Consider the following 27,468-nt stretch of genomic DNA (forward strand, 5'->3'; position numbering starts at 1 on the left):
GGCTCACGATGTCAGGGGAGGATATTGATGATATGGCAGTATAGGCTTAACTTCTTGACAGTATTCTGTTACATTTTATTGTCATGTGGCAGATGGCAGCAGAGGGGTAATCTGACAAAATCACATCTGACATGGAAGTGTGTATGATGCAAAGGTGTATCACTGAATTCCTCCATGCATAAAAAATGACCCCCGTTGACATTCATTGACACTTGCTGAAGGTTTAATAGAGACCAAACAGTGCATGTAGACACCATGAGGCATGGGGTGGTGAGTTTCTGCAGCGGTGACAATCCATGTTCTAAATAGCTGTGCAGATTATTACAAGTGTGACATGCAGGCTTTTATTCATTTGTGGTGAAAGTGCACCACTAATGGTGATTATGTTGAAGAATAGTGTTTTGTAGCTGAGAATTTGCTCTATCAAACAGTACTATTGTTCTCTTCGTATCTGTTGTTTCTGTGGAAATGAATAGGAGGCATTACTTTCAGAGCACTTATGTGTACTTAATCAACTTTGCTATTCTCACACATACGCTAGTTCACACTAGTGTTGGCACTCTACATTTTTCTCTTACACTATTTTAAAAATATAATTACCCGTATTATGATATTTATTTTAAAGATCACATGCCCATTTTAATGTTGATATTTTCAAAATGTGTTTCATATCAGAATTAAGTTATGCCTGGATTGCTTTATGTAAAAGGTTTAAACCTCTAACGTCTGAAAGGGTGACAACTATGGACTGAAAGAATCTTATAGTTCTTAGAGTTGGAAGGAACTTTTAAGGGTCATATAGTTCAAAGCCTTTAACTATTTGTTTTCATTCTTTCAACTAATTTTTTGGCATAAAAATTCTCTGAATTAAAGCAGATTATCTAAGAACTTCCCTGATATTCATTATCTTTAAATGCAACCTTGTGTAGGTCCCACATGATTTCATTCTAGTTTCAATAATAGGGCCTGTACCCCATGAACTCCTTACATAGATATTTTATATTACAAGAAGGAAAAGCAAAATGAATAAATGAGGAGAAAAACACCCTTTTGTAGTGTTTGTGATAACCAATATTAGCAATGTTTGGTTTTTTTTTCTAAGGATATCTTCAGACATTATTTTAGAGTTACCAACATCATTATGAACATAATGAAACTCTTTTGAGTTGGAGCAGCATTTAACCTAAGAAATATTTATGCGTATTGTCACCATTTATCCTTAAATATTAGTTAGTTGTTGTGTTTTTTGGCATTACCACGAAGTCCTAAACACGACAGTTCTCTCTGACTTTTATTAATCTGTTTGTTTGTACTTTACACTTACTTGTCAGTTAATCTTTGTAAATACTATTCTCCTCAAGATTTAACATATTCACTATTATTTCAGATGTTTTCTTTAAATTAAACTGCAAACATGACTTGTTCTTTTGCCCAAAGCTCCTACTGGAACTAGAACTGAAGAAGATATGTGGTGATATCACTTAACTTTGCCTGCCATGGAATGTAAAAATTCAGGCAAAATTGCAAGTCTCATGTTCAGAGCTGTTGGACTAATGTTTATTAAGAATTTGTGCAAAGAAGGTGTTTAATCATTTCAATTTTATCCGTATTTTTTTCAGTAAAACTTGTTATATTCTCTGTTTGTACGTTGTAGCTAAAGCATTGCAGTCGTTACATACACGATTTGTTCCCTTCTTTGATCAAAAACTTGGACCCGGTCCCACTTAGGCATCTTCTTAACCTAGTCTCGACTCTTCATCCAAGTGCTCACACTGAACAGGTAAAGATGAACAAAATTACTGCAACAAGAAATTATAGTAGTATTTTAATTAGGAGTTATGTCTTTATTATTCAGAAAGAAAGCATGAAAGTAATATTCACTAATGCAGAAAAGAGGAATGTACGTGAGTAAAACTATCATGTTTCTTCAAGTATGCTTTTCTCACTTCACAATTGCAGTTTTTTCAGAGGCTTTTAAAGTCTGCATAATCATAAATAGTATTATATATTATAAAAATATTAATTATATTAAATAGATATAATAGTCTATATGTGAAGTTAAAACATGTTCCATACTATATTTCTTTTTTTTTTCTCCATTTGTTTATTTTGATGCATTTATTTTGTAGCATTGGCATACTGAAAAATTAACGATATATCATTGCATACAAAACCTGCTGCTTCTTCATGGCACTGTTACCTGATTTTCTTTGTAGACATTGTATTTGGCATCAATGCTTATAAAAGCACTGTGGAACAATGCACTAGCAGCTAAAGCTCAGCTGTCAAAACAAAGCTCTTTTGCATCTTTACTCAGTACTAATCTACCAATAGGAAACAAAAAAGGTATGTATTTATCTCATTCAATCTGGTAGTTAAAGTTTTAATTTATGTATCCTCCTTTTTTACCTGAAGTATTAAAATAAGTAAATAAATTAAAGGTCCTGCTGGCATATTTTTCAAGCAGAAAATAAAATAAAGCAGAATAATGATGAAGGCATTCATCATCAAGTTGTGGTTTAACCCAGCAGGCAGCTAAGTACCGTGGAACTGTTACTCACTCCTCCAGCCTGGGACAGGGGAAGAGAGAGGAAGAAGTAGAATTAGCAGAATTCATTAGTTGAGATAAAAACATTTCCTAATGCAAAAACTTTTCCCTCACTGCAAGAAAGACGTTGAGGCCCTGGAGCGTGTTCAAAGAAGGGCAACAAAGCTGGTGAGGGGTCTGGAGCACAGGCCTTATGAGGAGCGGCTGAGGGAGCTGGGATTGTTCAGTCTGGAGAAGAGGAAGCTCAGGGGAGACCTTACTGCTCTCTATAACTACCTGAAGGAAAGTTGTAGCGAGCTGGGGGTTGGCCTCTTCTCCCGTATAACTGGTGATAGGACTAGAGGGAATGGTTTCAAGCTGTGCCAGGGAAGATTCAGGCTGGATATTAGGAAATACTACTTCTCTGAAAGGGTGGTCAGGCACTGGAATGGGCTGCCCAGGGAGGTGGTGGAGTCCCCTTCCCTGGAGGTGTTCAAGGAACGTTTGGATGTTGTGTTGAGGGATATGGTTTAGCGAGAACCATTGGTGATAGGTGGATGGTTGGACTGGATGATCTTATAGGTCTTTTCCAACCTTAGTGATTCTGATTCTGTGAAAGAGAGAAATAATAGTATGTTTATATGTATGTATGTATGTATTTATTTATTTATATTTACAAAGCAAGCAATCCATAACTGCTCACTACTGGCTGATGCCCAGCCAGTTTCTGAGCACAGGCTGCCTTCCCCAGGCAATTCCCCTCAGTTTATTTTTTTTGTGTGTGCAGTAACCCTTTGACCCTTTAGATCAGCTGACCTGGTTTGGTCCTCTCCCAGCAGCTTGGTCCTCCCTAGCACCCTCTCTGGCAAGATAATTCAAGAAGTTGAAATGTCCTTGGCTCTCTAAGTACAGTACTGCTCAGTGCCAACTAAAACATTTGTGTGTTATCAACAGTATTTATCTCCCAAACCAAAACATCATCATACCAGACACTATGAACAAAATCTGCTCTATGTATCTAACTTAGTATGTATTTTTCTTTTGTTTGTATTTTAATTCAAAGAATAGTCCAACTTACAGTTAACTACTTCTGTTCTCGTGAACAGCTGTAATTTTATAGCTACATCAAGCTGTAATTTTATAGCTACATCAAATATTACAGAAGTTTATCTGATTTTTTACCTTGTTGCTGATATTACTTGCTATTTCTGTGTTTTTTTTCTCTGTTTCAGTGTGTCATTACTAAAGGTGCTTCCAAAGCATTATGTTGTAGTTCAACTAACTTTTCTTACTTCTGATTTTTATGAATGATGGACAGCTATAGACTGGCAAAAAGAATTTTAGTTACTAATTTTCTATTCTGCTTTTTTCATCAGAGGAGGATCTCAGAAGAGCAGCCCCTTCACCTTGTAAGTATAGATGTAGCAGAACACCGTGATTTTATACATTTGATGCTGTGTTTTTTATAGAGCTGTAGAATTTGGGTAGAAGAAAAGCTAGTACAAGTTTGAAAATGTATTTTTATGAAAATTAAATGAAAATTATATTTAGTGTAGAATCTAGCCAAGTGAAGTATCTGTTTTATATACTGGTACAAGGAGATATCTGAATACAAATTTTGTTATAAAATGCATAGTGTTCTAAAAAGAATTTTTAGTGCTGAGACATTAACAATGTTTGAGTTGTCTTCCTTGTTCAAATGTTTGTGGCTAGAATTTTTTTTATTTCAATATATGAAGCAGATTCATGAATATATACATTCCAATTAACACATAGTGCAAATTAACTAGGAAACATGATTTTGAACTAGGGTCACCAGCAGCTAGTCCTCAGAGTAGTGACAACAGTGACACCCATCAGAGTGGAGGCAGTGATATTGAAATGGAGGAGCAGCTTATTAACAGAACAAAACATGTACAACAGCGACTTTCAGATACAGAGGTAAGCACGTTAAAGTTTAGTCTGTGAATTTTGTTGCTGAATTGCCTATTACAAGCTATGGAAATATCTTTTTTTTCCTGTACTTTTTTTCAGAAGTTGAACAGTTTTTGAGTTCCTTGAGTGAAAAAATGTTGTGTGCATAAGTCAGGAACCTTTAGTTGTAATCCAGATCTTCTTGGTCAGATGCTGGAATGTGCTGACCAGGCAGGTGGTGGGGTCACTGTCCCTGGAGGTGTTCCAGAAACATTTAGATGTTATATTGAGGGACATTGTTTAGGGGGAAATATAGGTGGTAGGTGGACAGTTGGACTGGATGATCTTGAAGGTCTTTTCCAAACTTGGTGATTCTGTGATTCTGTGCAATGACCACAACCTATTATGAATTCCATCATACAAAAATTAAGTTCTTAAATCTGAATTTTTCGCAGAGCATTTTGTCATTGGCAATGGAAAAAAAAAAAAAAAAAACTGAAAAAAATGAAAGAAAACTTTAGGTCTGACACATGTAAAGGAAGAATAATATTTAGATGATGATTGTCAATTTTGTATTTTCAATGGTGTTTTGTTTTCCCACCAATCTGGAAAAATAAAATAAAATCAGGAATCCATGCAAGGAAGCTCTGATGAGACAGCAAACAGCGGTGAGGATGGCAGTAGTGGTCCTGGTAGTAGCAGTGGCCACAGTGATGGATCCAGTAATGAGGCCAACTCCAGTCATGCAAGCCAGTCTGCTGAAAGTCCTGGCAGCGAAGTTCAGTCTGAAGACATTGCAGATATTGAAGCTCTCAAAGAGGAGGAGGATGAAGAAGAAGAAGATAGGAATCATAATCCCCAGAAAAACAGTAGGAGCACAGATATACGAAGCAGGAAACTGGAATCACAAACAGACATTTGTCTGGGAGATTCACAGGGGGCATCGGAGAGGAGCAGTACAAATAATGGGACAGGAAAGGACCATGTTTTTAATGCTGACTCTGTAACTCCTGTGGATAATCGAATTAGAATACTGGATGCCTGTTCCCATGCTGAGGATGCAGACCATGACATGACAGGGGAAATGAGCACTGCTCGTATTTCGCAAGGGTCTCAAGATTCTTGTATAACACATACAGGAGACTTCCTTGGAGAAACTATTGGAAATGAATTATTTAACTGTCGACAGTTCATTGGTCCCCAGCATCACCACCATCATCACCATCACCATCATCATCATGATGGGTAGGTAGCTTGACATTTCTCCTGATTTCTCCTATGAAAGAAATAAAGATGTTGGCAAAATATTCAAATCAGAAATTTGAGTGGTTGTTTTGCTATACTCCAGGATAATTTTATTTGCCAGGGATGATTGTTATCACAGATAGTTATATAGTAATCTGTTTTGTTAATGTGACTAGTTTTTAATCAAGTCTTTGTATTAAATAAGTAGAATAATATTGAATATAATGTTAAAGTTTTCTGTAGAATGCTGTTATTCAATTAATGTTAAAGAAGTCAACACAGTCATGATGATGGAGAGACCTTTAATTTGTTTATAATTGTTTCTCAAATTCAGATGAAAATCTGTTATTCAGATGATTCAGCCTGATTTTAGCTGTAGACAGATAATAGTTCACTTAAATTGCTTTAGTTATGTATTGAAATACATGTGTAAGCTATGCGTTGAATAAGTTGACTGCATAGCAGTGCTTCAGTTTTCTTCTAGAAGATGCTTTAACTCACATTTGATTACTCTGCTGTAAAGAACTTACTCGATATTGTCAGTTCTGATGTTCCTCTTTTACAGGCATATGGTTGATGATATGCTCAGTGCAGATGACGTCAGTTGCAGTAGTTCTCAAGTCAGTGCGAAATCAGAGAAAAATATGGCTGACTTTGATGGGGAAGAGTCTGGCTGTGAAGAAGAGCTTGTACAGATTAATTCGCATGCAGAGCTAACGTCTCATCTTCAGCAGCATCTTCCCAACCTGGCTTCTATCTATCATGAACATCTTAGTCAAGGTAAGAGTAATAAAAAAAACCCCAAACATTGTCAACACTTCCAGCTCAGTTTTGTATAATTTTAAAGTAGTCTCCAATAAATTTAATATTCAAATTATTTTAACCATACATGTGTGTTATTGTGTATAAAAAAGTAGTTTTCCAAAGAAAACACAGTTTCTTCTCAAATTCGTTTTTGTATCATGTTAGATACAACTGTGTTTAGTTTTTCTTTTTTTCTTTCCTTTTTTAAATATCTACTGGAGCTTTTCATGCAAGTTTAAACAAGGGCACTAAGAGGCTTGACAAGTTTTATTACAGGAAAGTGCTACTGAAATGACGTTTTTTCCCCCCTGAAACCTGACTTTTTCTGGTGGGAGAATGTTTCTGTGATTTTATACATTTATCATCTTAAATTAATTAACCATGATGGACTCTGCAAAGGACAACTTCTGCAAAATGAGTTAAAATACAACTTGATATCTAGAGGAGCTTTCATGAAAGGGCATTTTATACTATTTTAACTTTCATTGGCAAATCTTTTACTGTACTTCATGGTGCAGTTTCAGATGCCATTTATGCAGCTTTGCAAGAACTGTGTTATCTTTACATATGCTTTTGTGGCAGCTCTGTTTATTGTTTTATCCACCTTTTAAATGTAATGGATAGGGATATCATTAGTGAAGGGTTTGAAATCTTTTGCTGTTTTTCACTGGTCTGGTAGAACCAAGTCTGCTTTCTTCCAGCAGTCAGGAAAAGCTGTACTGTTTGTATCTTTTCCTGAAACATTGGTGAGTGTTTCTTCTTTAGGCATAGTATTTCTTGGTGTCTGAAACTGAACTATAATTTTAGGCCCTGAAAATTAAGTAAGATACCTATTTTGGAGTGACATAGTGGGATATACTGCAAAACTTCCTAGTTAAAACATGTTCTGAATTGGCATTTTTTTCCATATATATTGTGCGTTTTACTGAAGATTCAAATTATTATTTGAGCATGAAGTCTTCAGTGCAGGTTATTTTTGATGGTTTTTCACGTATAATTAACATTCTGCACACAATATAAAATTCCAACTTGACTTTGTTGTCGAACGGAAATAATGTCAAGTAGTAGATAAATGGGTGATGCCAGCTAGTAGCAGATAAATGAATGATGCCAGCTGTGACCACATGCAAGAGAGAAACATCTATCACTGTTTATGAAAGTATGACCAGTTTCTAAAATAATAAGCTATAATAATCAATCGTATAAAATTTGTTTGTTTTTATGTTTTTAGTTAGATATAGGATATATAAGTGTTGAAATGTGCTTTTTTTTTTTGCTTTCCAACAACAGTAGTTAAAAAGATACCTTCCATTAGTGCACAGTGCTACAGAAAAGCTTAAGAAATGTTGATAAGAACTAAATCTAATTAAATTAATTAAATCTAATTAAATGAAAAAGGAATTGCACCTGTATCTGCTAAGTAGTGTTTTTGTTGTACATGCACTATTTTGTTGCATGTAAATATTATCTTAACTGCCCTGCTGACTTCTTGCACTGTCATGACGTTTTGTCTTATAAGAAATCATATGACAAAAAAGGCTGTGATTGTTATGTTGCTATATGGACTTGAAAATAGTCAAATGTACAAATAAAGCATGTTGTTCATGCACTGAGGGAATAATGTTTAGATAGTTCCTTCTAGTTGTTCAGTAATGGTTTTTATATTTTGTTCAGGACCAGCAGTTCATAAACATCAATATAATAGCAGTGCAGTGACGGACATTAATTTGGATAATGTTTGTAAGAAAGGAAATACCCTTTTGTGGGATCTGGTCCAGGATGAAGATGCAGTAAGTTGAATACCAGAAAAGAGTACTTTTTTAAAGAAAATAGATATATGTTATTCAGTGACCTTTCTTTCTACTTGCTGTAGATTCATCTTTCTGAAGGGTTAATAAATGAAGCAGAGAAGCTGCTCTGTTCTTTAGTATGCTGGTTCACTGACAGACAGATTCGAATGAGATTTATTGAAGGCTGCTTAGAAAATTTAGCAAACAACAGGTAACTGAAATTATTTTTTTTACATTTATATATTTTTTTTCAACATACATGAGAAATCCAAGTTGAATATATCAGTTACTTAATTTTGCAGAAGGCAAGTTGAAATAGAAGTGGAAATATAAATGTATTTTTTTTTAAGTGCTACAAATATGTCTAATGTCCCATTTTTCTATTCTGTCAGCATCCTGAATTTCTCATGTTCTTGCATTTGTCTATTCTCCCTTTTAGCAGAGATCACTGCATTTCTACCAATTGGTAAAATCAAGTCCACATCTTAAGCAGTTGAGTACAAAGTCAGCTGCCTTAGTGTAAGCATTTGGAACTGAATATTTAAATCTTGCATTTAAGTGACTGATGAACAGACAAGATTTTATACACCAAGTCTGTTACGGGATTTAATTTCTGTGAAGAAGCAGCTAGAGGATGAAGGTGTACCTTGGCCTTAATTACTTTAATACCAGCCAGAATTGTAAGATTGTATGGATAAAGACTGGCAAAAGGGTAATTCTGTTGATTCAGTTAGTCAGCTGCTGGATAAGCACCTGCAGTGTTTCTTGTTACCTTTTCTCTAAGAACTGTTTGTGAGATAATCTACAAGTATACAGAGGTAGTAATAGCCATGTGAAGATATGAATTATAGGCATGAAAGTGGACATTTACATACTGTTTATGCACTTCTTGAGTTGCAGACAGTAGTACTGTAGTACACACATTGTTAATCTGCTTCGACTTTTTAAGGGAGGCTAATTTCTACTCCCTCATCTGTTTGTAGAAAAAATGTATTCATTTTGCTGAAATTTCCAAAGATATGTAATATGAACCTCAAAAATAAGAATTTACCTTCTGAAATTCAAATACTTTTGAATAAGTGAAATGTTATGTCAATACTTCCCTAACAACTCTTTGTGTAAGATATGATACGTAAACAGCTGGAAGTTCAGATACAGAAAACTGGTAAAACTTAATGCTGGTATTTTCAAATACTTTCAGTTAGCATTGCTGCTCATTGAACAGGAGTTTCACAAAGTAATTCTAATGCTACTTTAATTCCATAACAGTCATATTAGAGTCATTCTTTCTCTCTCCTTTAGATCAGTAGTAGTTTCACTTCGTCTTCTTCCAAAGTTATTCGGTACGTTTCAGCAATTTGGGAGCAGTTATGATACACATTGGATAACAATGTAAGTAGATTCCCTAGAAACACACTAAAATAACAGAAGTAAGAACATTTAGGCAACTGCTTTGAGGCTTGCTCTTCTAGTGTTGTCCAAATTAGTAATGACCTAAGATGAAAATGTTTCAGATATCTGCCATAGCTGTATGAATTTCTCTAATCAGGTCTAGTTTTATTCCTCATAAGTACCACTGTTTTAACTAAGATGAAGACTGGTTTTTGTTTGTTTTTTTTTTTTACTATTTTCTCCCAAGCTCAGTCAAAATCTTGTCAGACAGTTCTGGACATGCAGTAACAGTGTATGTAAAACGTTGTATTAACTTGATGAGCATGATGAGCCCTTGAATGCCTCAAGGGCAGAGAGGTGTTGACAGAATAAAGGACTGGGCAGTCACCAACCACATGAAGTCTTATTCAACATTTGGAACAGGATCGTTCTGAATGTACATGCAGATTGGGGGATGAGAGGCTGGAGAGCAGTCCTGCAGAAAGGGATCTGGTGTTTACAGTTGATGGCAAGTTGAATGTGAGTTGGCATTGTGTCCTTGAGTCAAAATGACTTCCCATACCCTGGGGGGCATGAGGCCCAGCACTGCCAGCCAGATGAGTGGAGGAGTTGTCACCTCTGCTGTGCTGGGTTTGGGCACCACAGTACAAGAGGGACGTAAAACTGTTAGAAAGAGCTTTTTTAGGAAAATCTGCTTAGATAGGAAAGGGTCTGGAGGGAAAGGGGTGTGAGAAGTGGCTCGATTTGTTTTGTCCAGAGCAGAGCAGGCTGAGGGGAGGCCTCATGGAAGCTTCATGGAGCAGAGGGGCGGTGCGGAGCTCTGCTCTCTGGGGACAGTGACAGGGCCTGAGGGAGCTGTGTGCTGTGTCAGGTTAAGGCCAAGGGAAAGTGAAGGAAAGGCTCTGCCACAGGGGGCAGGAGCATGAAACAGGCCCCAGGGCAATGGGCACAGCCCTAAACTGCTGGAGCTTAAGGAGCAATATGTAGAGTTTGGGTTTTAAGTGGTGCTATGTGGAGCCAGGAGTTGAACTCAGTGATCCATCCTTCTAGGTCCTTTCCAAATTAAGGATATTCTATGAATGGTTCTGTTGTGATTGTGTATCAAATGCTTCTAAGTATTAAAGTGGTTTATAAGAAGGTCTTTGAAGCGTGAAAGTATGTCGCGTAGCATTCCTTATTAGGATAAACAGCTAGTCCAACTATCGAGAACTGCTGGGTAATACTACTACTACTACTTCTATCAGCATTATTTCTTGGTATTTTTGACACGGCATTGAAATATCTGTGCAGTACTGGTTTTCGGCTTAGACTTTTGCTGAATACAGGCCTTCAGGAGCAGTTAAAGAACAACAGTGAAAAGGGATTGTTCTCTGTCAAGCCTGTGCCTGACCTCAGTAACTCTGTTATGGAGCCTTATGGATGAAAAGGAAAAATGGAGTGCTGTAGTGAAAAAAACTTTTTAATTTATGGTAGACGGAAAATGCAAAATTAATTTTTTTCTTGTGTATGTGCTTGTTTCTGAAAAGCTGTGTATTTTCTATAGCTATTCTGGTAATTTTAAGCAGGCCATAACACTTTCTGCCTTCTAAATTTACACAGGTGGGCAGAAAAGGAACTTAACATGATGAAACTTTTCTTTGATAATTTGGTACACTACATCCAGGCAGTCAGGGAGGGACGACAAAAATATGCATTGTAAGTACACAAATGACTGTGTTTGGTATTTTATGATTTCAAACATTTTTTACTGCTTTTCTTCTGATGTTTTTATGATTTTTTTTTTTTCTTAAGTAAATAAGAATAAGTATCTAATATCTATATACTAGATATTAGAAATAAATTCTTTACAGTGAGGATGTTGAGACACTGGCACAGATTATCCAGCCAGGTTTTGAATACCTCCTCTGTGGAAGCATTCAGGGCCAGGCTGGATGGAGCTTTGAGCCACTGGTCTAGAGGGAGGTGTCTCTGCATATAGCAGGGGGGTTGGAATTTGATGATGACTAGGTGCCTTCCAGCCAAAACCATTCTATGATTTTGTGATTCCATATTGCATCATTTGTATATGATGCAATATTATTATGTACATAACCTGGCATGTGAAATTTGCAGGACACATAGAACTGACTAAAACTATATGAAGCCCAAACTTCTACGATTCTACAGTGACTTTAAAATGCTTAGACAGGGAAAGATCTATAAAAAATAATTAGATTTAAAATATTTCTTTTTTCTTTAAGCATGAGATGATTTTTATTTTGATTGTTTATTTACAAATGAAATGAGGATTTCAGAAATGCAAAGGAATTTAAATGGGTGTTGTATTATAAAACTATTCAAATATTTCTATTTTAATGTTATTGTTAACCTTTATAGTAGTTGTTCTAGTTTTAACACACTCATCCACACTATCTAGTATATATGCTTAAAATGAGGTGTATATACATGAGTGATAAAAATTTCTAGGTTCCCAACCTCAGAGAACTAGACTATTCAAGTTTTGACAAGTTTTTAGCCCTTTATGTACCATTATATTGGATATTTCACTAATGAGAAATTAATTCCAAAGCTGTTTGAAAGGTGAGGTGAACTGCTTTAAATTCAGGCTAGATAGTACATTGTTCTACTCCTTTAACTATTAAGTTATAACTTGTAAATTGGAATAACCTAAAAATTTTTATTTTTATATAGGTTATAAAATATATAGGTTATATAGGTTATAAAAATATTTTTATAAAGCGTATGTACCAGAAGTAATCAGGGCTTCATTGTGTAAATATCAGCTTTTTAAAGTTGTAAAAAAAATTAAGGTAAGCTCCTGCAAGGTAGTAATGATAAAATGATGCATTTTAGTTGGACTGTAAGCAAAAACAATAGTAAATCAAACAACAAAAAAAGATAATAATATAAATATATAATAAAAGTCTTAAAACCCCTAGCGTTTCTTGTTTGGTAATGTCTTTACCAGAAGTCCAGACTACATACTACTGGAAGTTCAGAAAAAGTTTATAAGAAAAAACTATACTTTTAAGAGGAATATGCATTAGTGGGGAAAAAGTTATGACAAGCAATTATATGTTAAATAACCTATCTTTCTTATACCAATATAAATTTTAGATATAGCCACAGTGCAGAAGTTCAAGTTCGTCTTCAGTTCTTGACTTGTGTGTTTTCAACGTTGGGATCACCAGATCATTTCAGTAAGTATTTTAGCTTACCTTGTCAGAGAGACACCTTACAATAAGGCTTGCATACTTCTTAATAATCATTGATATTTTACATAAAAATGACATTGTAAAAGGTAAAATATTGCTTCAAAAGAAGATTTTATTTCTTTTGCTGATAGACAGAACCAACACTAGAGTTTAGATTCTGTTGCCAGTCCACAAGAGCAAGATGTTTCATTCTCTTACGTTTTAGTTTTCTGAATAAAAAGATTATAGTAGTTACTGAAATGAAGAGAACGTATGCTGTATTTGTCAGTTTACATTCATGTCCATAATGTTTTCAGAGGGCTTCTACTGAAGAACACTGAATGTAAGTTTTAATACCAAAAAGGGATTTTTTAATTAATATTTTAATACTGACCAAAACAGTTTATACTCCTTGTAGGATCTTTTGCAGAAATGGTGGTCTGTATGATAGTGATCTGTACATACGCTGAAATCTTTTCATTCAATAAGGATAAAACTAATTTTTTTTTATTTGTTGTGACTGATACATTTTTGTGTGTGTGTGCCTGATGGAATTGGAATCTGAACATAATTTTTTGTTCTGTTAAGCCTTGGAGCCTTATCCTTACTCTTAAACTTGTTAGGCTCATCTTAAGTTCTTGTGAACTTGTAGCATTTAGTATTGTCTCAGCATCAATTCTGTATAGGTTGAGTTGATTGTATATTTAATTGATTTATTTAAATAAATGAAGATCATTTAAGTAGTCTCATAATAGGTAGCAAAGTAAGCATCCATTGCTTGGCTTGTCCCTCTGGTCATTAGAAGACAGAGTGCAGGAGGGAATGAGAGTATCTGTAGCCAAGAGAAAATAAAATAAAATATCAACCTTGTAGCAATATATTTGTTATTGTATATTGAAAATATTTTGACTTTTTGTATCACAAATGTCTATATATGATGTAGGAAAATAAACCTATTGTTTTCTTGAAAGAACTTTATATGAAATAGTTACAGAGATACTATTTCCAGTCACTGTCTCAATACCCAACTCAAAGCTTGTGTTCAGTAATCATTTATGAACTGAGAAGCAACCTGCTAATTGGTACAAGATCCCAGGTCAGCTCATACTACTAAATGGATTGGTAGAAACTGATGGAATTAATGACTAAAAGGTTTGACTGATTGCCAGCTCTGAAAAGGGAAGAAGTATGGTTTCTCATTGGTATGTGGTGCATTTTTCTTCTGCAGTTTCTGAAAACAGCTTGTCTTGTTCTGATTTTTCTGGCTTTTTTGGGTTTTGTAGAATATTTAGGTATTTGATTTTATACTGGAATAGTTAATAATGCTTCCCTGATTTTAGGGCTGAGTTTAGAACAAGTGGACATATTGTGGCACTGCTTAGTAGAAGATTCTGAATGTTATGATGATGCACTACACTGGTTCTTAAATCAAGTACGAAGTAAAGATCAGCATGCTATGGGTATGGAAACTTACAAACATCTTTTCTTGGAAAAGGTACGCAGAGAGTTAATTGCAACCTTGGTACTTCTAATGTTTCTTTCCATATCAGCACTGTTTAAAATATTGTTAATGGTTTCTATGAAGTATATATCTTCAGTACTGTCAGAGGATCCTACTTGCTATGCAAATGATTTTTTTTTCCTAAATGGACAGAAGGTGGGAGGGGATTGGCGTGAATTGTTTTTGTACTAATATTTACTGTTGTGCTTCTTTGCAAATAACTTGTGTGTTTTATCTGAAGCTAGGTAGCATTTTGAGTTTTTTTTTTAAAGCCACCAAAAACTATAATTTCCCATGTGATATATGGGCATCTGACCAAAAACAAACAGTCAAGCTTTTCTCCTCTTTAGGAGGGGCATTTAAATCTCATCCACATACTCACTGAAAATACAAACATGCTGTAGTGGAGCTAATTCCAATGGATCCCATTCATTTTAACAGATCTGTAGTCTGTTGAAGCAGATTGTACAGTAAATAATGTATTCTAGTTCTTTTTCAGTATTACAGTTTAAGTCTACTTTTTGTACGTGTAAGATTTTTTTCACTGAAGTTTCATGTGTGCTATCAAGTTGATCTGCTGTTGATACATTAAGCAACTATTGTTGCAATAGTAATTTTTGTTCCTTCAGCACTGTTACAGTCTGATTCAGTGATAGAGGAAACTGGATTTTTAAAGCTGATTATAGTCAATTATTTATACTATATATAAAATTCAGTGTCATCTTTTATGATAATACATTTTATTATTTTCCATACTAAAGCGTATTTATTTTATTTAGATGCCACAACTAAAACCTGAAACTATTAGTATGACTGGACTAAATCTCTTCCAGCATTTGTGCAATTTGGCTCGATTAGCTACTAGTACATATGATGGTGGTTCAAACTCAGAGGTAAGCCTAGATCCTGTGCACAAGTTTTTTTCTTCTTTCTGAGGAAAGGGGAAACTTACATTGCTTATCTGCAGCTGTACTTATCTTGAGAACATACTGGTTTGAAAGTTGTTTAATGGTTTGAAGCATTGTGTTACAGTCTGTTGTCATCAAGGCAGTATGGATTTCTGCATTGAAATCCATAGAGAGTCCTGGAACCATCTTTCTCAAAAGTTTCATATTTGAGTGTGTAAAATGTGGGCGTGGAATTGAGAGGCCTGCAGTCCTTACCTGTCCTCGTGACTTTAGGCATCCTATGTCTAAAGAGAAATGTACGAAGCTATAATGAAAGTGATACCTGTTGCCTGTGCAGCTTTGTGCAGTTTATCATACTCTTTGCATACTTGAACTGTTAGCTGTTGTGTTTAAAGAATAGCTTTGAAAATTTCACTTATAAGTAATAGCATTTAAACTATATGAAGACTTCTACGTGAATTAAGCATATTTCATTCTGTCTACTAATATTTGTTAAAATTTGTCTCAGTTTACTTGTGATTTACTTTAGAAGTTTTTCTTGTGTGCTTTTTTTTCACTATCTTAGAAGTAAGATGATATGTAGGGTATTTTTCTGTGCATTGATGTGATGCAATGGGTGATTAAAATATGTATTCTTACAATGAATGCCAATAATGGTTGTGGTTTTAAGTCTTCGTTTAAATTTACTTCTGCTTGTCAAAAATAAAAAACCCTTTTTTGAATTTTAACCAATTATCCTTCAAAGTACGAAAATATTCCTGTCAGTTTTAGGATTTTACAACAGTTGGTATTTAAAATGATGAGAGGCTGAGCAGAGGAGGTATTTTTAGTATTTGCATCAAGAAGCAAATAAAACTTCTCATATCAGAAAGGTTAAACTCCCAGTAAAATAATGAAGCAATGTTTTGTTTCTTCCTTTCTTTTCCTTTTGTCCTAAAAGTTGTGTGGCATGGACCAGTTCTGGGGTATTGCTCTAAGAGCACAGTCTGGTGATGTCAGTCGAGCAGCTATCCAGTATATCAACTCCTATTATATCAACGGTATGAATTTTCATTTCAAAGTTTGTTTTCTGTTTAATATGTTCTAAAGAATATTAATGTTATCCTCTTTATTTTTAATATTAAAATGCATGGTCTTAAATATGTGCTTAAATAATTTATTGGATATTGATATTACAGGTAAAACTGGACTTGAAAAAGAACAGGAGTTTATTAGTAAGTGTATGGAAAGTCTGATGATAGCTTCTAGTAATCTTGAACAAGACTCTCATTCAAGTCTGACAATTATTGAAAGAGGACTCTTAATGCTAAAGACACATCTGGAAGCTTTTAGGAGAAGGTAAATAGCACCACAGTATATTCGGATGCAGAATTTGTTTCCATTTCTCTTGCAGTAATGATGAATGAGTTATGAGTGATGAATTTATTAATATAAGTATGAGTTTCTTTCTTTTTCTTTGTGTAAATAGTGGATAATGTTTAAAGGTAGAAGATTTGAACAGTTTAAAAAGTAGACCCTTGTCTTTGTAAAGAAGTGTGGATGTAGTTTACATTTACCCATTCCTCACCCAAAATTGAATAATACTGAGAATATATTGATCATTTCCTCTTACTTTGAACAAACAGAATAAAGGGTCAAGTGTTGCTTGTTTATTGAATGTCTGCATTAAACAGGTTTTGATAAAAACACTTTGTCAAGTTTTTACTTGCTTCTTAAGGTTTGCATATCATCTGAGACAGTGGCAGATTGAAGGTACTGGTATCAGCAGTCATTTGAAAGCACTGAGTGACAAACAATCACTACCATTAAGAATTGTATGTCAGCCAGCTGGACTTCCTGACAAGGTAGTTAAAAAGCCCTTTCCCAAGTACATCATACTTTGTTAAATTTTAGTAACTCCATTGTTCACTTCAAAAAGAAAAAAAAATGTATTTAATTTCAGATGACTATAGAAATGTATCCTAGTGATCAAGTGGCAGATCTACGAGCTGAAGTCACCCACTGGTATGAAAATTTGCAGAAAGAGCAGATAAATCAACAAGCACAGCTTCAGGAGTTTGGCCAAAGCAGCCGAAAAGGGGATTTTCCTGGTAAGCTTTAGTACTCATACCTGTATTTTTTGCCATTTTGAAAGTTCATCCAAAGTTCATCCAAAGATTACTTTTTTTTTTTTTTTTTTTTTTTTGCTTTCCCAGGCATCTCAAGTAAGGAAAGATTATGATACACTTTAATCTGTCTGTAGTTACAGTTAGCATCACTCTCACTTTTCATTAATAGCATTCATTAATGGCACATGTAAGTGCTATCAGTTACTTGAAATTGCAAATAAATTGCTGAACTGGCAAAATCTAATAGATCTAATAAATTAATAGTGTTTCCCTGAGTTTTGTCATTTTCAATGTAATTATAATTAATTATGTCATTATGTAATTTACAGATTTCTTACATAGAACTTTATTCTTTATTTTGTGATATGTATACCTTTATGACTCTGCGTTTCAATCATAATTTGAATTAAATCAGACTCATAATCTTATTAGTCTCTTCCTATATGTATTCCAGTCAGTTGTTGTATTTTTCTTACTTCTGTAACTGATTTTTAATTTGTGATCATTCTGTAGCAAATTTAGAATGTTATCTTGTTTCTGAGGTGGTCATTGCCTGCTTGCAAGCCCGATGAAGAAATTTCCGCTTGTTGTTACCTTTCTTTATGTATTTCTGAGTGAATGAAATTTTTTTCTGCATCCTTTAGATGGAGAAGGACATTTTCTGAATCCTCTTGTTGCTACATATTATAGCATTCTTAGCTGCTATTGCTGTTTGGAATATTCTTGTTCTTTGAATTACGTAGCTCTGAAAGTAATGCTTCGTGTTTAATTCCATGGAAACTACAACAGATATTAAGAGTACAATAACACTACTTGATAGAACAAATTCTCAGCTACAAAACACTTTTTCTGTATAGTTGTCACCATTAACTATGAATTTTTGCCATTGATGAACAAGAATTTGCATACCATAATCATAAAAACATGCACCAGGTTGCCACTGCTGAAACGTACCACCCTGTGCTTCATGGTGCTCACATACATTGTTAGGTCTCCATTCAACCTTCAGCAAGCAATTAAGAATGTCAGCAGGTGCCATTTCTTCTGCTTGGAGGAATTCAGTGACACATCTTTGCTTCATACACACTTCTTCGTCCCGTGCCATTTTGTCAAACTACCTTTCTGCTGCCATTTGTCACATGGCAATAAAATGAAATATTGCAGAGAAGTTTCAGCCTCTACCGCCATACCACGAACATCCACCTCTGATTTCATGCAGCAACATCACAAAATAGGAGGCTTTACTTTCAGAGCTGCCCTTGTATTTTCTCCTAAATGTTTTCTTATTTTGTTGTGTATTCACTAAGAGTAAGTTACAGTGTAGGGCGTGTTATCTGAACAAGTTCTGTCCACAGTCATCCTTTTCTAACACTGATGACCACTGGTAAATGTATGAACATTAGTCTGACTGTGTTATTTTATGTCTTTAAAAAAAAGTATATATATTTATAAATGTATATTTTAATGAGATGCAGTATCAGTGTACCAGACTTTGAACATTAGATATTTTAATTTAACTTCTTCGTGAAGTCTGTCTTTTCAGTTACTTAGAAGCTGTTCTAGCAAAGAGACTGTATTGTTTTCCACCAAGTATTGCCAGGTAGCAGTTTTTTTTTTTATTTTATTTTTGTTCTATATAGGAGTTCAGAAACAGAAGATTCAGAATTGTAGTCCTGCACCAGATGCAGTTTAGTCATTTTAATATATGTACTTTTTAATTTAATAATGTGATGATATCCGTAATTATGTACACTTAACATTTTATTGAATTTGTTTCATTTGCTACTAATTAGCCTACCATAACTATGGAAAATTGGAGAAACATAGAGCCAGTATCCTTTGCTAGTTTTAAAATCTGTAGTAATGTTTCTAAATAGTCTTGTGATTCATTATCTGCATTGACTTATAAATGGATAGAATCCTGGGATTAGCAACCTCTCTTATTAACCAAACTCCTGAAGAAGTAAAGTGTAGGGCTGCACTTCACTTCTCTGAGGGACCAGAGCCTAATACTGGAAAACCAGATTTTAATCCATGACAAATATCTTTGTGTAGTGGAGTTGGTGGTTAGAACTACATAAGTAATCAGAGATGATAAATTCATTTTAAAATGCAAAATGAATTTGTATATATGATAATAAGGTTTCTTGATTTATTGTTTATAGCAGTCATAGATTGCTTGCACCCAAGTTGAAATCTTAATCTTTTAATTGTTCACATTTATTCAGTGCTTACAATTCTTAGGATGATGCTCGCATTTTTTTCCTTTCTTAAGTACAGAATATCTTCAATTACAACTTAAGTAAGATTAGCTATTGCTTATTTGCTTTTGCTGACTTTATCAGACATGTAATACAAAGATTTTGTAGATGATTGCAGTTATTTCCCAGAATTCTTTTCAGGGAAATAGCATAACTTACTGCAAATTATGGGAGTCATGTTTTTCATCTGTAGTGTGGACACTTTACTGCAAGATTGGGTTGAGCTCTTACTGAAATGGCCAAATACAAGTAGAAAAACATACTTTAATGTAAGAATCTGTTTTCATAAGGAAATTGCCATGACTTTTTTCTGATGTTAATTGCTGCTGAAGGATGTACTATTAAAAACGAGTCTTAGCATTATCATTAGAGAACAAAACTGACTCCAAAAACTTGCTGTGTTTTTTTTGTGTGTTTCTTTGTTTTCTTTGTTTGCTTTTACTTTTTTTTAATATCCTAGGTGGCCTCATGGGACCTGTGCGAATGATCTCATCTGGGCATGAACTGACAACTGATTATGATGAAAAAACTCTTCATGAATTGGGTTTTAAGGATATGCAGGTATTACAAACATATAGATATCAATCACTTAAAGAGGTTGCTTGATACATTGTTCCCTTTTTGTTACACAGATGATATGTAATATGGTGATGATGGAAGGTATTTTTTTCTTTGGGAGCATTGTATAGGAATTGCTAAGTCACAGTCTGAACCAATGATTGAGCACCTGGTGAAGGGACACAGCCAGCTCTGGGAGCACAAGTGAAAGCAATTCACCTGTGTGACCAGAACCAGGTTCCTAACCCTCATTTAAAGGCTGACTGCCACAAGGGAAGCATCTCTACGTGGAGATTGCTTCCTTTGGAGTATTTGGTGAGCCCTGATCCTTGGGATGGGTAAGCAAATCTTTCTTTCTTTAACTGAATTGGATCATCATCCTTTTTGGGTAATTTAGACCCAAATACAGTGGAGAGCGGCTCAGCAGCCACCTCAGCCAGCTCCTTCTGGACCCTGGGATGCATGCCATCCAGCCCCATAGACTTGTACTCATTCAGTCTCATGGAGGCAGCCTTGGATTCGCTCTGCCCTTACAGTGGGGCTGGGAGGGAATTTACTGCCCTGATCCCCACCTAGAGGTTTAGGGATGCAGGGTTCAGGGATGTGAGAAATATTAGTGAAGACGGAGGCAAAGAACTCATTCAGTACCTCAGTCTTCTCATCTAACGCTGATGACCACTGGTAAAGAAGAACTTTTTCCCTCAGAGAGTGGTCAGGCACTGGAATGGCCTGCTGAGGGAAGTGGTGGAGTTGTCATCCCTGGCAGTGTTCAAGAGGTGTCTGGATGAGGAGCTGCAAGATATGGTTTAGTAGCTTGTGGTAGCAGTGATAGTGTGAAGACGGTTGGACTAGATGATCTTATAGGTTGTTTCCAGCCTTGTGGTTCTATGATTCATCTGTTGAAGCCAGCTCCTTTTATGTTTGCCAAAGGAGATATACTTACCTTGGCCTATCTCTTTTGGCCTGTATACCTGTGGAATGCCTTCATATTGTTTTTAACATCCCTTGCCAAGTTCAGCTCTTTTTACGACAAGATTCCCAAGGGAAGCCAGTTAATGTAATTTCTGAATTTCGCAACCCTTTTAATGCTGTTTCTCATGGCTCCTTGTGAACAAAACTAGACAAAAATAGAACATGGTGGGAGAGCAATTGGCTGATGAATTTGGCCCAGAGGGTTATATAAATAGGGCTAAATCAGACTGGCAGCCAGCACTATTAGGTTTCTCTGAGGCTCCTTTTTCGGCCAATTCCCTTTAACTTCTCATCAGTGCTGTGGATAGAGGACTTCTGGATGACACTAAATTGAAAGAAGTTGTTGAGTCTCTCAAGGGCAGAGAGGCTTTACAGAGAGTATAAGGACAGTGAAGGACAGGGGCAGATCTCTGCTCTCTGGGGGCAGTAACAGGGCCTAAGAGAATGGCATGGAGCTGCGTTGGGGAGAATCAGGCTGGGTATTAGGGAAAGGTTCTTCACCAGAGAGCGGTGGGCATGGTAACAAGCTGATGGAGTTCAAGGAGTGTTTGTACAGTGCTCTGACATGCAGAATCAAACTGTAACCCACGTAAGGTTATAAAGCAGGTATGTTTATTATGTTACCACGTGTGAGGGGAATATCTCCTAACTTGCACACTGAGAAAAGCAATGGTTACATATTTAAAGACATAATGTATACATATTCATTACATTCCAAGAAAATGGGCCAGAATTCCAAGAAATCATTAACATATTGTTCCACCCTCTTGTGCATGTGTCCTAAAAATGCAGTGGGGGTCTCTCGTAGTCACTGAATGAAGGCAAGTGGTCTACCTCACTCTGAACTTCCAACATTTTAAGCGGGGGTAGCCCAAACCAGCTCGTACTGTGTTGTGTTGAGCTGAGGCATCTGTTTCACTGTCCTATCTTCAACAATATGGCATCTATTCTGTTTGTACAGCTAAACTCTGGCTAACATTTGTCTGGTCCTTTGAGACAACTTATTTTCTTTTTCTTCTGGATTAGTTTTTATTAGCATACTTGTCAAGTCAGATTGGTACCAGTCTTGCCATCCTGACTACAAAAGTAAGGGATAAGAACCACCTGTTCTTGCAGCAGGAAGCAGTGCACACTACTGTACCATAAGTGCCTGAAGTGAAAGCAAAACCGAACTTTACTTATCACAGAATCACAGAATGGCCTGGGTTGGAAGGGACTTCAAGGATCGTGAATCTCCAAGCCCCCTGCCACAGGCAGGACCACCAACCTCCCCATTTAATACCAGACCAGTCTGCCCAAGGCCCCATCCAATCTGGCCTTAAACACCTCCAGGGATGGGGCATCCACAGCCTCTCTGGGCAGCTGTTCCAGCACCTCACCACTCTCATAGTAAAGAACTTCCCCCGACATCCAACCTCAATCTTTCCTCCCTCAACTCAAAACCACTTCCCCTTGTTCTGCTGTTGTCTACCCTTTAAAGAGTTGACTCCCCTCCTGTTTATAGGCTCCCTTTAGGTACTGGAAGGCTGCAATGAGGTCACCCTGCAGCCTTTTTTTCTCCAGGCTGAACAAGCCCAGGTCCCTCAGCCTGTCTTCATAGGGGAGGTGCTCCAGTCCCCTGATCATCTTTGTGGCTCTCCTTTGTACTCTCCAACAGCTCTCTTTCTTTCTTGTACTGGACACAGTACTCCAGATGGGGCCTCACAAGAGCAGAGTAGAGGGGAAAATCACCTCCCTGTTCCCTGCTGGCCCCCCCTCTTTTGATGGAGCCCAGGGTACCATTTGCTTTCCGAGTTGCAAGAGCACACTGCTGGCTCATGTTCAATTTTTCATTCGTCAGGACCCCCAGGTCCTTCTCTGAAGGGCTGCTCTCAAGGACTGCCCTTTCCAGTCTGTATGGATGCCTGGGATTCCTCCAGCCCAACTGCCAAACCTTGAACTTTGCTGTGTTGAATCTCATTAGGTTAACCCAGGCCCACCTTTCTAGCCTCTTGAGGTCTCTCTGAATGGCATCCCTTCCTTCCACTGTGTCAACCGCACCACTCAGCTTGGTGTCATCAGCTGATGGTTGCTGAGGTTGCACTCAATTCCATCATTGATAAAGATGTTAAAGAGTCCTTATGGCAGGTGCTGATCCATAAATCTTTGATGCTAAGGATATTAAAGTATCTTAATGTTTCTAATTCTGATGCTGTATATGCATTTTGAAGTTGTTTCTCTCTGTTTCTAGATGGTATTTGTATCCCTGGGAGCACCAAGGAGAGAACGTAAAGGGGATGGTGTTCAGCTTCCAGCATCTTGCCTACCTCCTCCTCAAAAGGACAACATTCCAATGCTTTTACTCTTGCAAGAACCTCATCTTACTACTCTTTTTGATCTGTTGGAGATGCTAGCCTCCTTTAAACCTCCCTCTGGAGAAGCATCTATGGAAGATACTGAGGTAATTTAGAGCAATTTTATTATAATATTTGCATATAAGTCTTATTTAATGGATTCATTTTTCCTATCAAGCATATTTCTTGTCTCCTGTATGCAGTTGTCAGATATAGTTACAGTGTTTTGATGTTTATGCAATTTCACATGTTAAGCTCATTATTATGGTTTTTCATATTTTTCCTAATATTGTTTAAAGTGTCCTACGTACTGGAGACACTCTAAAAATAATAACAGTAAGCAAAATTAAGCACAATTAAAAATAATAAGAACAAATATTGATTAAGTAGTTTCTGTGTCTAAAAATAGAAATTAACTTGAAGGAAGGTTAGTAAAGTTCTATTACAGAACCTAAAGTTTTAAGTTTTACATGCCATCAATAGCTTGTGTGAAATGAAATAACCATTAGTATATTTAAATTGGTAGTCTATTTTTAAATTTTATTTGTACTCAAGTATTTCACAATATGTGGCATGCTATCAAGATAATACAACTTAAATTTTTACTTGTTCTAGTGAGATTTCAACCACTCTGATCTGTTAGTGAATTTACATTGCATAGAAAAGAGATAATTTCTTAATTAAGTAAAAAATACTTTTTGGACTTTGAAATTTTAGTTAAGGCTATTTTCACAATAATTTCACAGTAAGAGTTGATGTTCTATGTTTTTTTCAGAGCGCAAAATGTGAAGAGCTCCATCTCCATGCAGAAAACTTATCCAGACGTGTTTGGGAACTGTTAATGCTTCTACCAACATGCCCTAATATGTTGCAGGCATTCCAGAATATTTCAGATGAACAGGTAAACAGCAATGCTTGTTCTTTATGTTTGTTTTTATTGTACAGGGATGTTTTAATGTTTAGTGTTTTAGTTGAGTTTTTTCCAAAGTATGTATGCAAGATGCATTCAGACACAAGTACACCTAACGTACAAACCTAATTGTTATTCTGAAATTAAAATAGACATGTTGTTTTAGTACATAAAGCTTGTTTTTATGATTTCTTAAAAAAAAAGTGAGTAGTGAATATGAGTTGTCACAGTCTTTTTGTTTGAACTGAAATAGTAGTTTTTCATCTGCTGCCTAGTGTGTTTAAAGAGTTTCAAATCTACTCTTAATTTTAACATCGTGACTGTTTAACAACATGACTGTTGTGTTAGTAATCCTTTTCCCGTGGCCTGTTCTACAAGTTTAAAACGTGGCTACTTACAAAGTATCTTTCTGGTCCACTAGATGAAGAGTTTTCCTGTATTAAAGATCTTAAAGTCATATATTGCTGTTCTTAGGTATTACAGTTATTTATAGACGTGGAAAACTTGGCAGAAATTGTAATTCAGCCAAGTAACATTTGGTTCTTGTACTTCAAAATTGTTCACACTTTTAATAATCTTACATGTTTATTTAAATTTCACTTCTATATTCTTGTTACTCAAATTCTTAATCATGCATAGAAATATGCTTTAAATTGTATAATTTCAAATAGTACATTAAAGTACACTTGAAAAATCCTTTCCTTGCGTTTCTTATGTCAGTATTAAGTGTAACTGTGTTATTTCTTATCTTTATTTTTGAAGGGTAATGATGGCTTCAGCTGGAAGGATCTTTTGCGAATAAAAAGTGCCCATAAACTTTTGTATGCCTTGGAAATTATTGAAGCTCTGGGAAAGCCCAACAGGAGAATAAGACGTGAATCTACGGTAATACATTTTCTTGCACAAAATACATATTTCTCTCTGAATCCGAGTGTATATTGATGAGTCATTTTATAATTTTTTGGATCTTTAACTATTTTTGTAGTGACTTGTTACTTATTTGTCTTTAGGGAAGTTATAGTGATCTTTATCCAGACTCAGATGATTCAAGTGAAGATCAAATAGAAAATAGTAAAAACACATGGAGCTGCAAGGTTTGATTTTTCTACAATATTCTGTGATAAATAATGTTGTTTTTTGAAAAAATGTAAAATGAAAACTCACTTGAAACATTATTTTAGAGTTCCTTACTTGAAATTTATGTATAACATTTTAAAGTTTTTCTGTATTATCAGGCCTGTAAATTTGTCATAATTGAACGTAAGGATTTCTTTTGTTTCTCTGAGTATTTGATCAGATTTTTTCCTTTATTTATAAAGCCTAGATTGGTATCTAACTGGAGTTGGTGGTATTTCTGTATTTGATTTTTCTCACATTGGTACCATAATATTCTTACAGTTTGTTGCTGCTGGAGGGCTCCAACAATTACTAGAAATTTTTAATTCTGGAATCTTAGAGCCTAAAGAACGGGAGTCATGGACTGTGGTAGGTGATTATTCACCTTTTTTCTCCAGAATACGATATCTGTCATTTATAAGACTTCCATTACTTGTATGAAATTGCCCATAAAATAGGAAATGAGCACAGACAGTAGTGCAATAGACATATGTATATAAAATTCACAGCAGTTACCAATTAAAAGACTCTAATGTGGTGTTCTAGAATTGTTTCAGTATTAGAAACAAAAACAAGTTGTCATTATCTCTTCTTTAAAAGCAAAAGATTGTATGATGGCTTTTGTTGGTCTGTCCAGAAAACATGCACCTTTCTGTGAAAACAACAGATTCTTGAACTTACACAGATCTTGTTCACTTATATGTATACATGCTAGACAGCTGAGGCGTACTCAGTGTATTACTGTGAAACTGTGCTCTTTTTTTCCTGCACTTTTTCCTGGAGGACCTGACTGCTGTTTGGCCACAGCTGCATGGCAGAAAGCCATGTAAACTGATCTCAAGTTACTAAATAGATTGGTGGTTTTCATCTCTATCAAGTGATGTTAGAATACAAGATGGCATTTTGAAATACTATGAACTGTCTATTTATGATGAAATGTATTCTGTTGGAAACTACTTCTGTATGCTACACCCTGTGTTGTAATTGAATGCAGTGTATTATTTCCTCCATGTTATTTCATGGATAAAATAATAGAATGTCTTCAATGCAGAAAAAGTTCTCATTGTAAGAAGTTTTTAATTTAATTTTACTTCTTTTTTAATACCCTTCTTCTTTATTGTCTGTTCTTGTGAGGTTTTGCCAGTTAAAGTTCTAGCTCTTTATCTTTTATAGCTTGCTTAAGTTTTTCATTTCTAATTCTGTAGTAGGAATAAAATTATTGGTAAAATACTGAAAAAAGAAAAACTCATTTTCTTATTCACAGTGGCAACTGGACTGCCTTGCTTGCTTGCTGAAGCTGATATGCCAGTTTGCAGTTGATCCTTCAGATCTGGATTTAGCTTACCATGATGTCTTTGCCTGGTCTGGTGTAGCAGAGAGTCACAGAAAAAGAACATGGCCTGGCAAATCAAGGAAGACTGCAAGTGACCATGTGAAGGGCCTTCACATACCTCGCTTAACAGAGGTAAAGGATAAATATTGTGGCTGTTTTGTGAACTTCAAATGACTTCCTTGTTGTGAGAAGTCTTGGTTTTTTTTTGATAATAAAATAATTTGAAAAAGTTACTAAAGCTTAACTATTAGTTATGTATTATCCTACATACTGTTCCCCTCTACAGTGTAGTCATTTAATTTTATTTGTTTTAAACCTGCCAACTTTAAAAGCTGGAATCAAAAGACTTTTTGATTATTGGTGAGTATGTGAAATGGGAATTTCAGAATTTCAGTACTATACCCTTATTTCTTAGATTTTATTCTCAAAATTAATTGCTCCTGTTTTCATGGTAACCTTTCAAACATGCCGTCCTTATTCTCAGCAAATGCATTTCAGCTTCTTTTAGTGCAAGCTAAGTGTAGAGTAACTTCTACTAAGATATCTGAGCGAGTGTATGATAAACTTACCTAATTCTGTAAATCTTCCTGTTAGATTTTTGC

The 27,468-nt window shown here is 35.5% G+C and overlaps 1 protein-coding gene across 5 annotated transcripts in view; it reads left to right on the forward strand.

The window, feature by feature from the left end:
• USP34 (ubiquitin specific peptidase 34) overlaps positions 1 to 27,468 on the forward strand; it is a 132,948-nt gene that overhangs the window by 49,672 nt on the left and 55,808 nt on the right. For all 5 annotated transcript variants that reach the window (XM_031595167.2, XM_031595163.2, XM_031595166.2 and 2 more), the window contains 24 exons: positions 1,655 to 1,780; positions 2,217 to 2,346; positions 3,904 to 3,936; positions 4,338 to 4,468; positions 5,070 to 5,686; positions 6,252 to 6,466; positions 8,165 to 8,280; positions 8,364 to 8,491; positions 9,583 to 9,672; positions 11,272 to 11,367; positions 12,790 to 12,872; positions 14,207 to 14,361; positions 15,147 to 15,260; positions 16,216 to 16,315; positions 16,454 to 16,613; positions 16,993 to 17,119; positions 17,218 to 17,365; positions 20,105 to 20,205; positions 23,405 to 23,614; positions 24,283 to 24,408; positions 25,180 to 25,302; positions 25,428 to 25,511; positions 25,816 to 25,902; positions 26,798 to 26,998. In XM_031595167.2, coding sequence (XP_031451027.1) covers positions 1,655 to 1,780; positions 2,217 to 2,346; positions 3,904 to 3,936; positions 4,338 to 4,468; positions 5,070 to 5,686; positions 6,252 to 6,466; positions 8,165 to 8,280; positions 8,364 to 8,491; positions 9,583 to 9,672; positions 11,272 to 11,367; positions 12,790 to 12,872; positions 14,207 to 14,361; positions 15,147 to 15,260; positions 16,216 to 16,315; positions 16,454 to 16,613; positions 16,993 to 17,119; positions 17,218 to 17,365; positions 20,105 to 20,205; positions 23,405 to 23,614; positions 24,283 to 24,408; positions 25,180 to 25,302; positions 25,428 to 25,511; positions 25,816 to 25,902; positions 26,798 to 26,998 — 3,501 coding nt within the window. The remainder of the gene's footprint in view (positions 1 to 1,654; positions 1,781 to 2,216; positions 2,347 to 3,903; positions 3,937 to 4,337; positions 4,469 to 5,069; positions 5,687 to 6,251; positions 6,467 to 8,164; positions 8,281 to 8,363; positions 8,492 to 9,582; positions 9,673 to 11,271; positions 11,368 to 12,789; positions 12,873 to 14,206; positions 14,362 to 15,146; positions 15,261 to 16,215; positions 16,316 to 16,453; positions 16,614 to 16,992; positions 17,120 to 17,217; positions 17,366 to 20,104; positions 20,206 to 23,404; positions 23,615 to 24,282; positions 24,409 to 25,179; positions 25,303 to 25,427; positions 25,512 to 25,815; positions 25,903 to 26,797; positions 26,999 to 27,468) is intronic.

Source organism: Phasianus colchicus, chromosome 2 (genome assembly GCF_987193195.1).
Source record: "Phasianus colchicus chromosome 2, bPhaCol1.hap1.1, whole genome shotgun sequence".
NCBI classification, from domain to species: Eukaryota; Metazoa; Chordata; class Aves; order Galliformes; family Phasianidae; genus Phasianus; species Phasianus colchicus.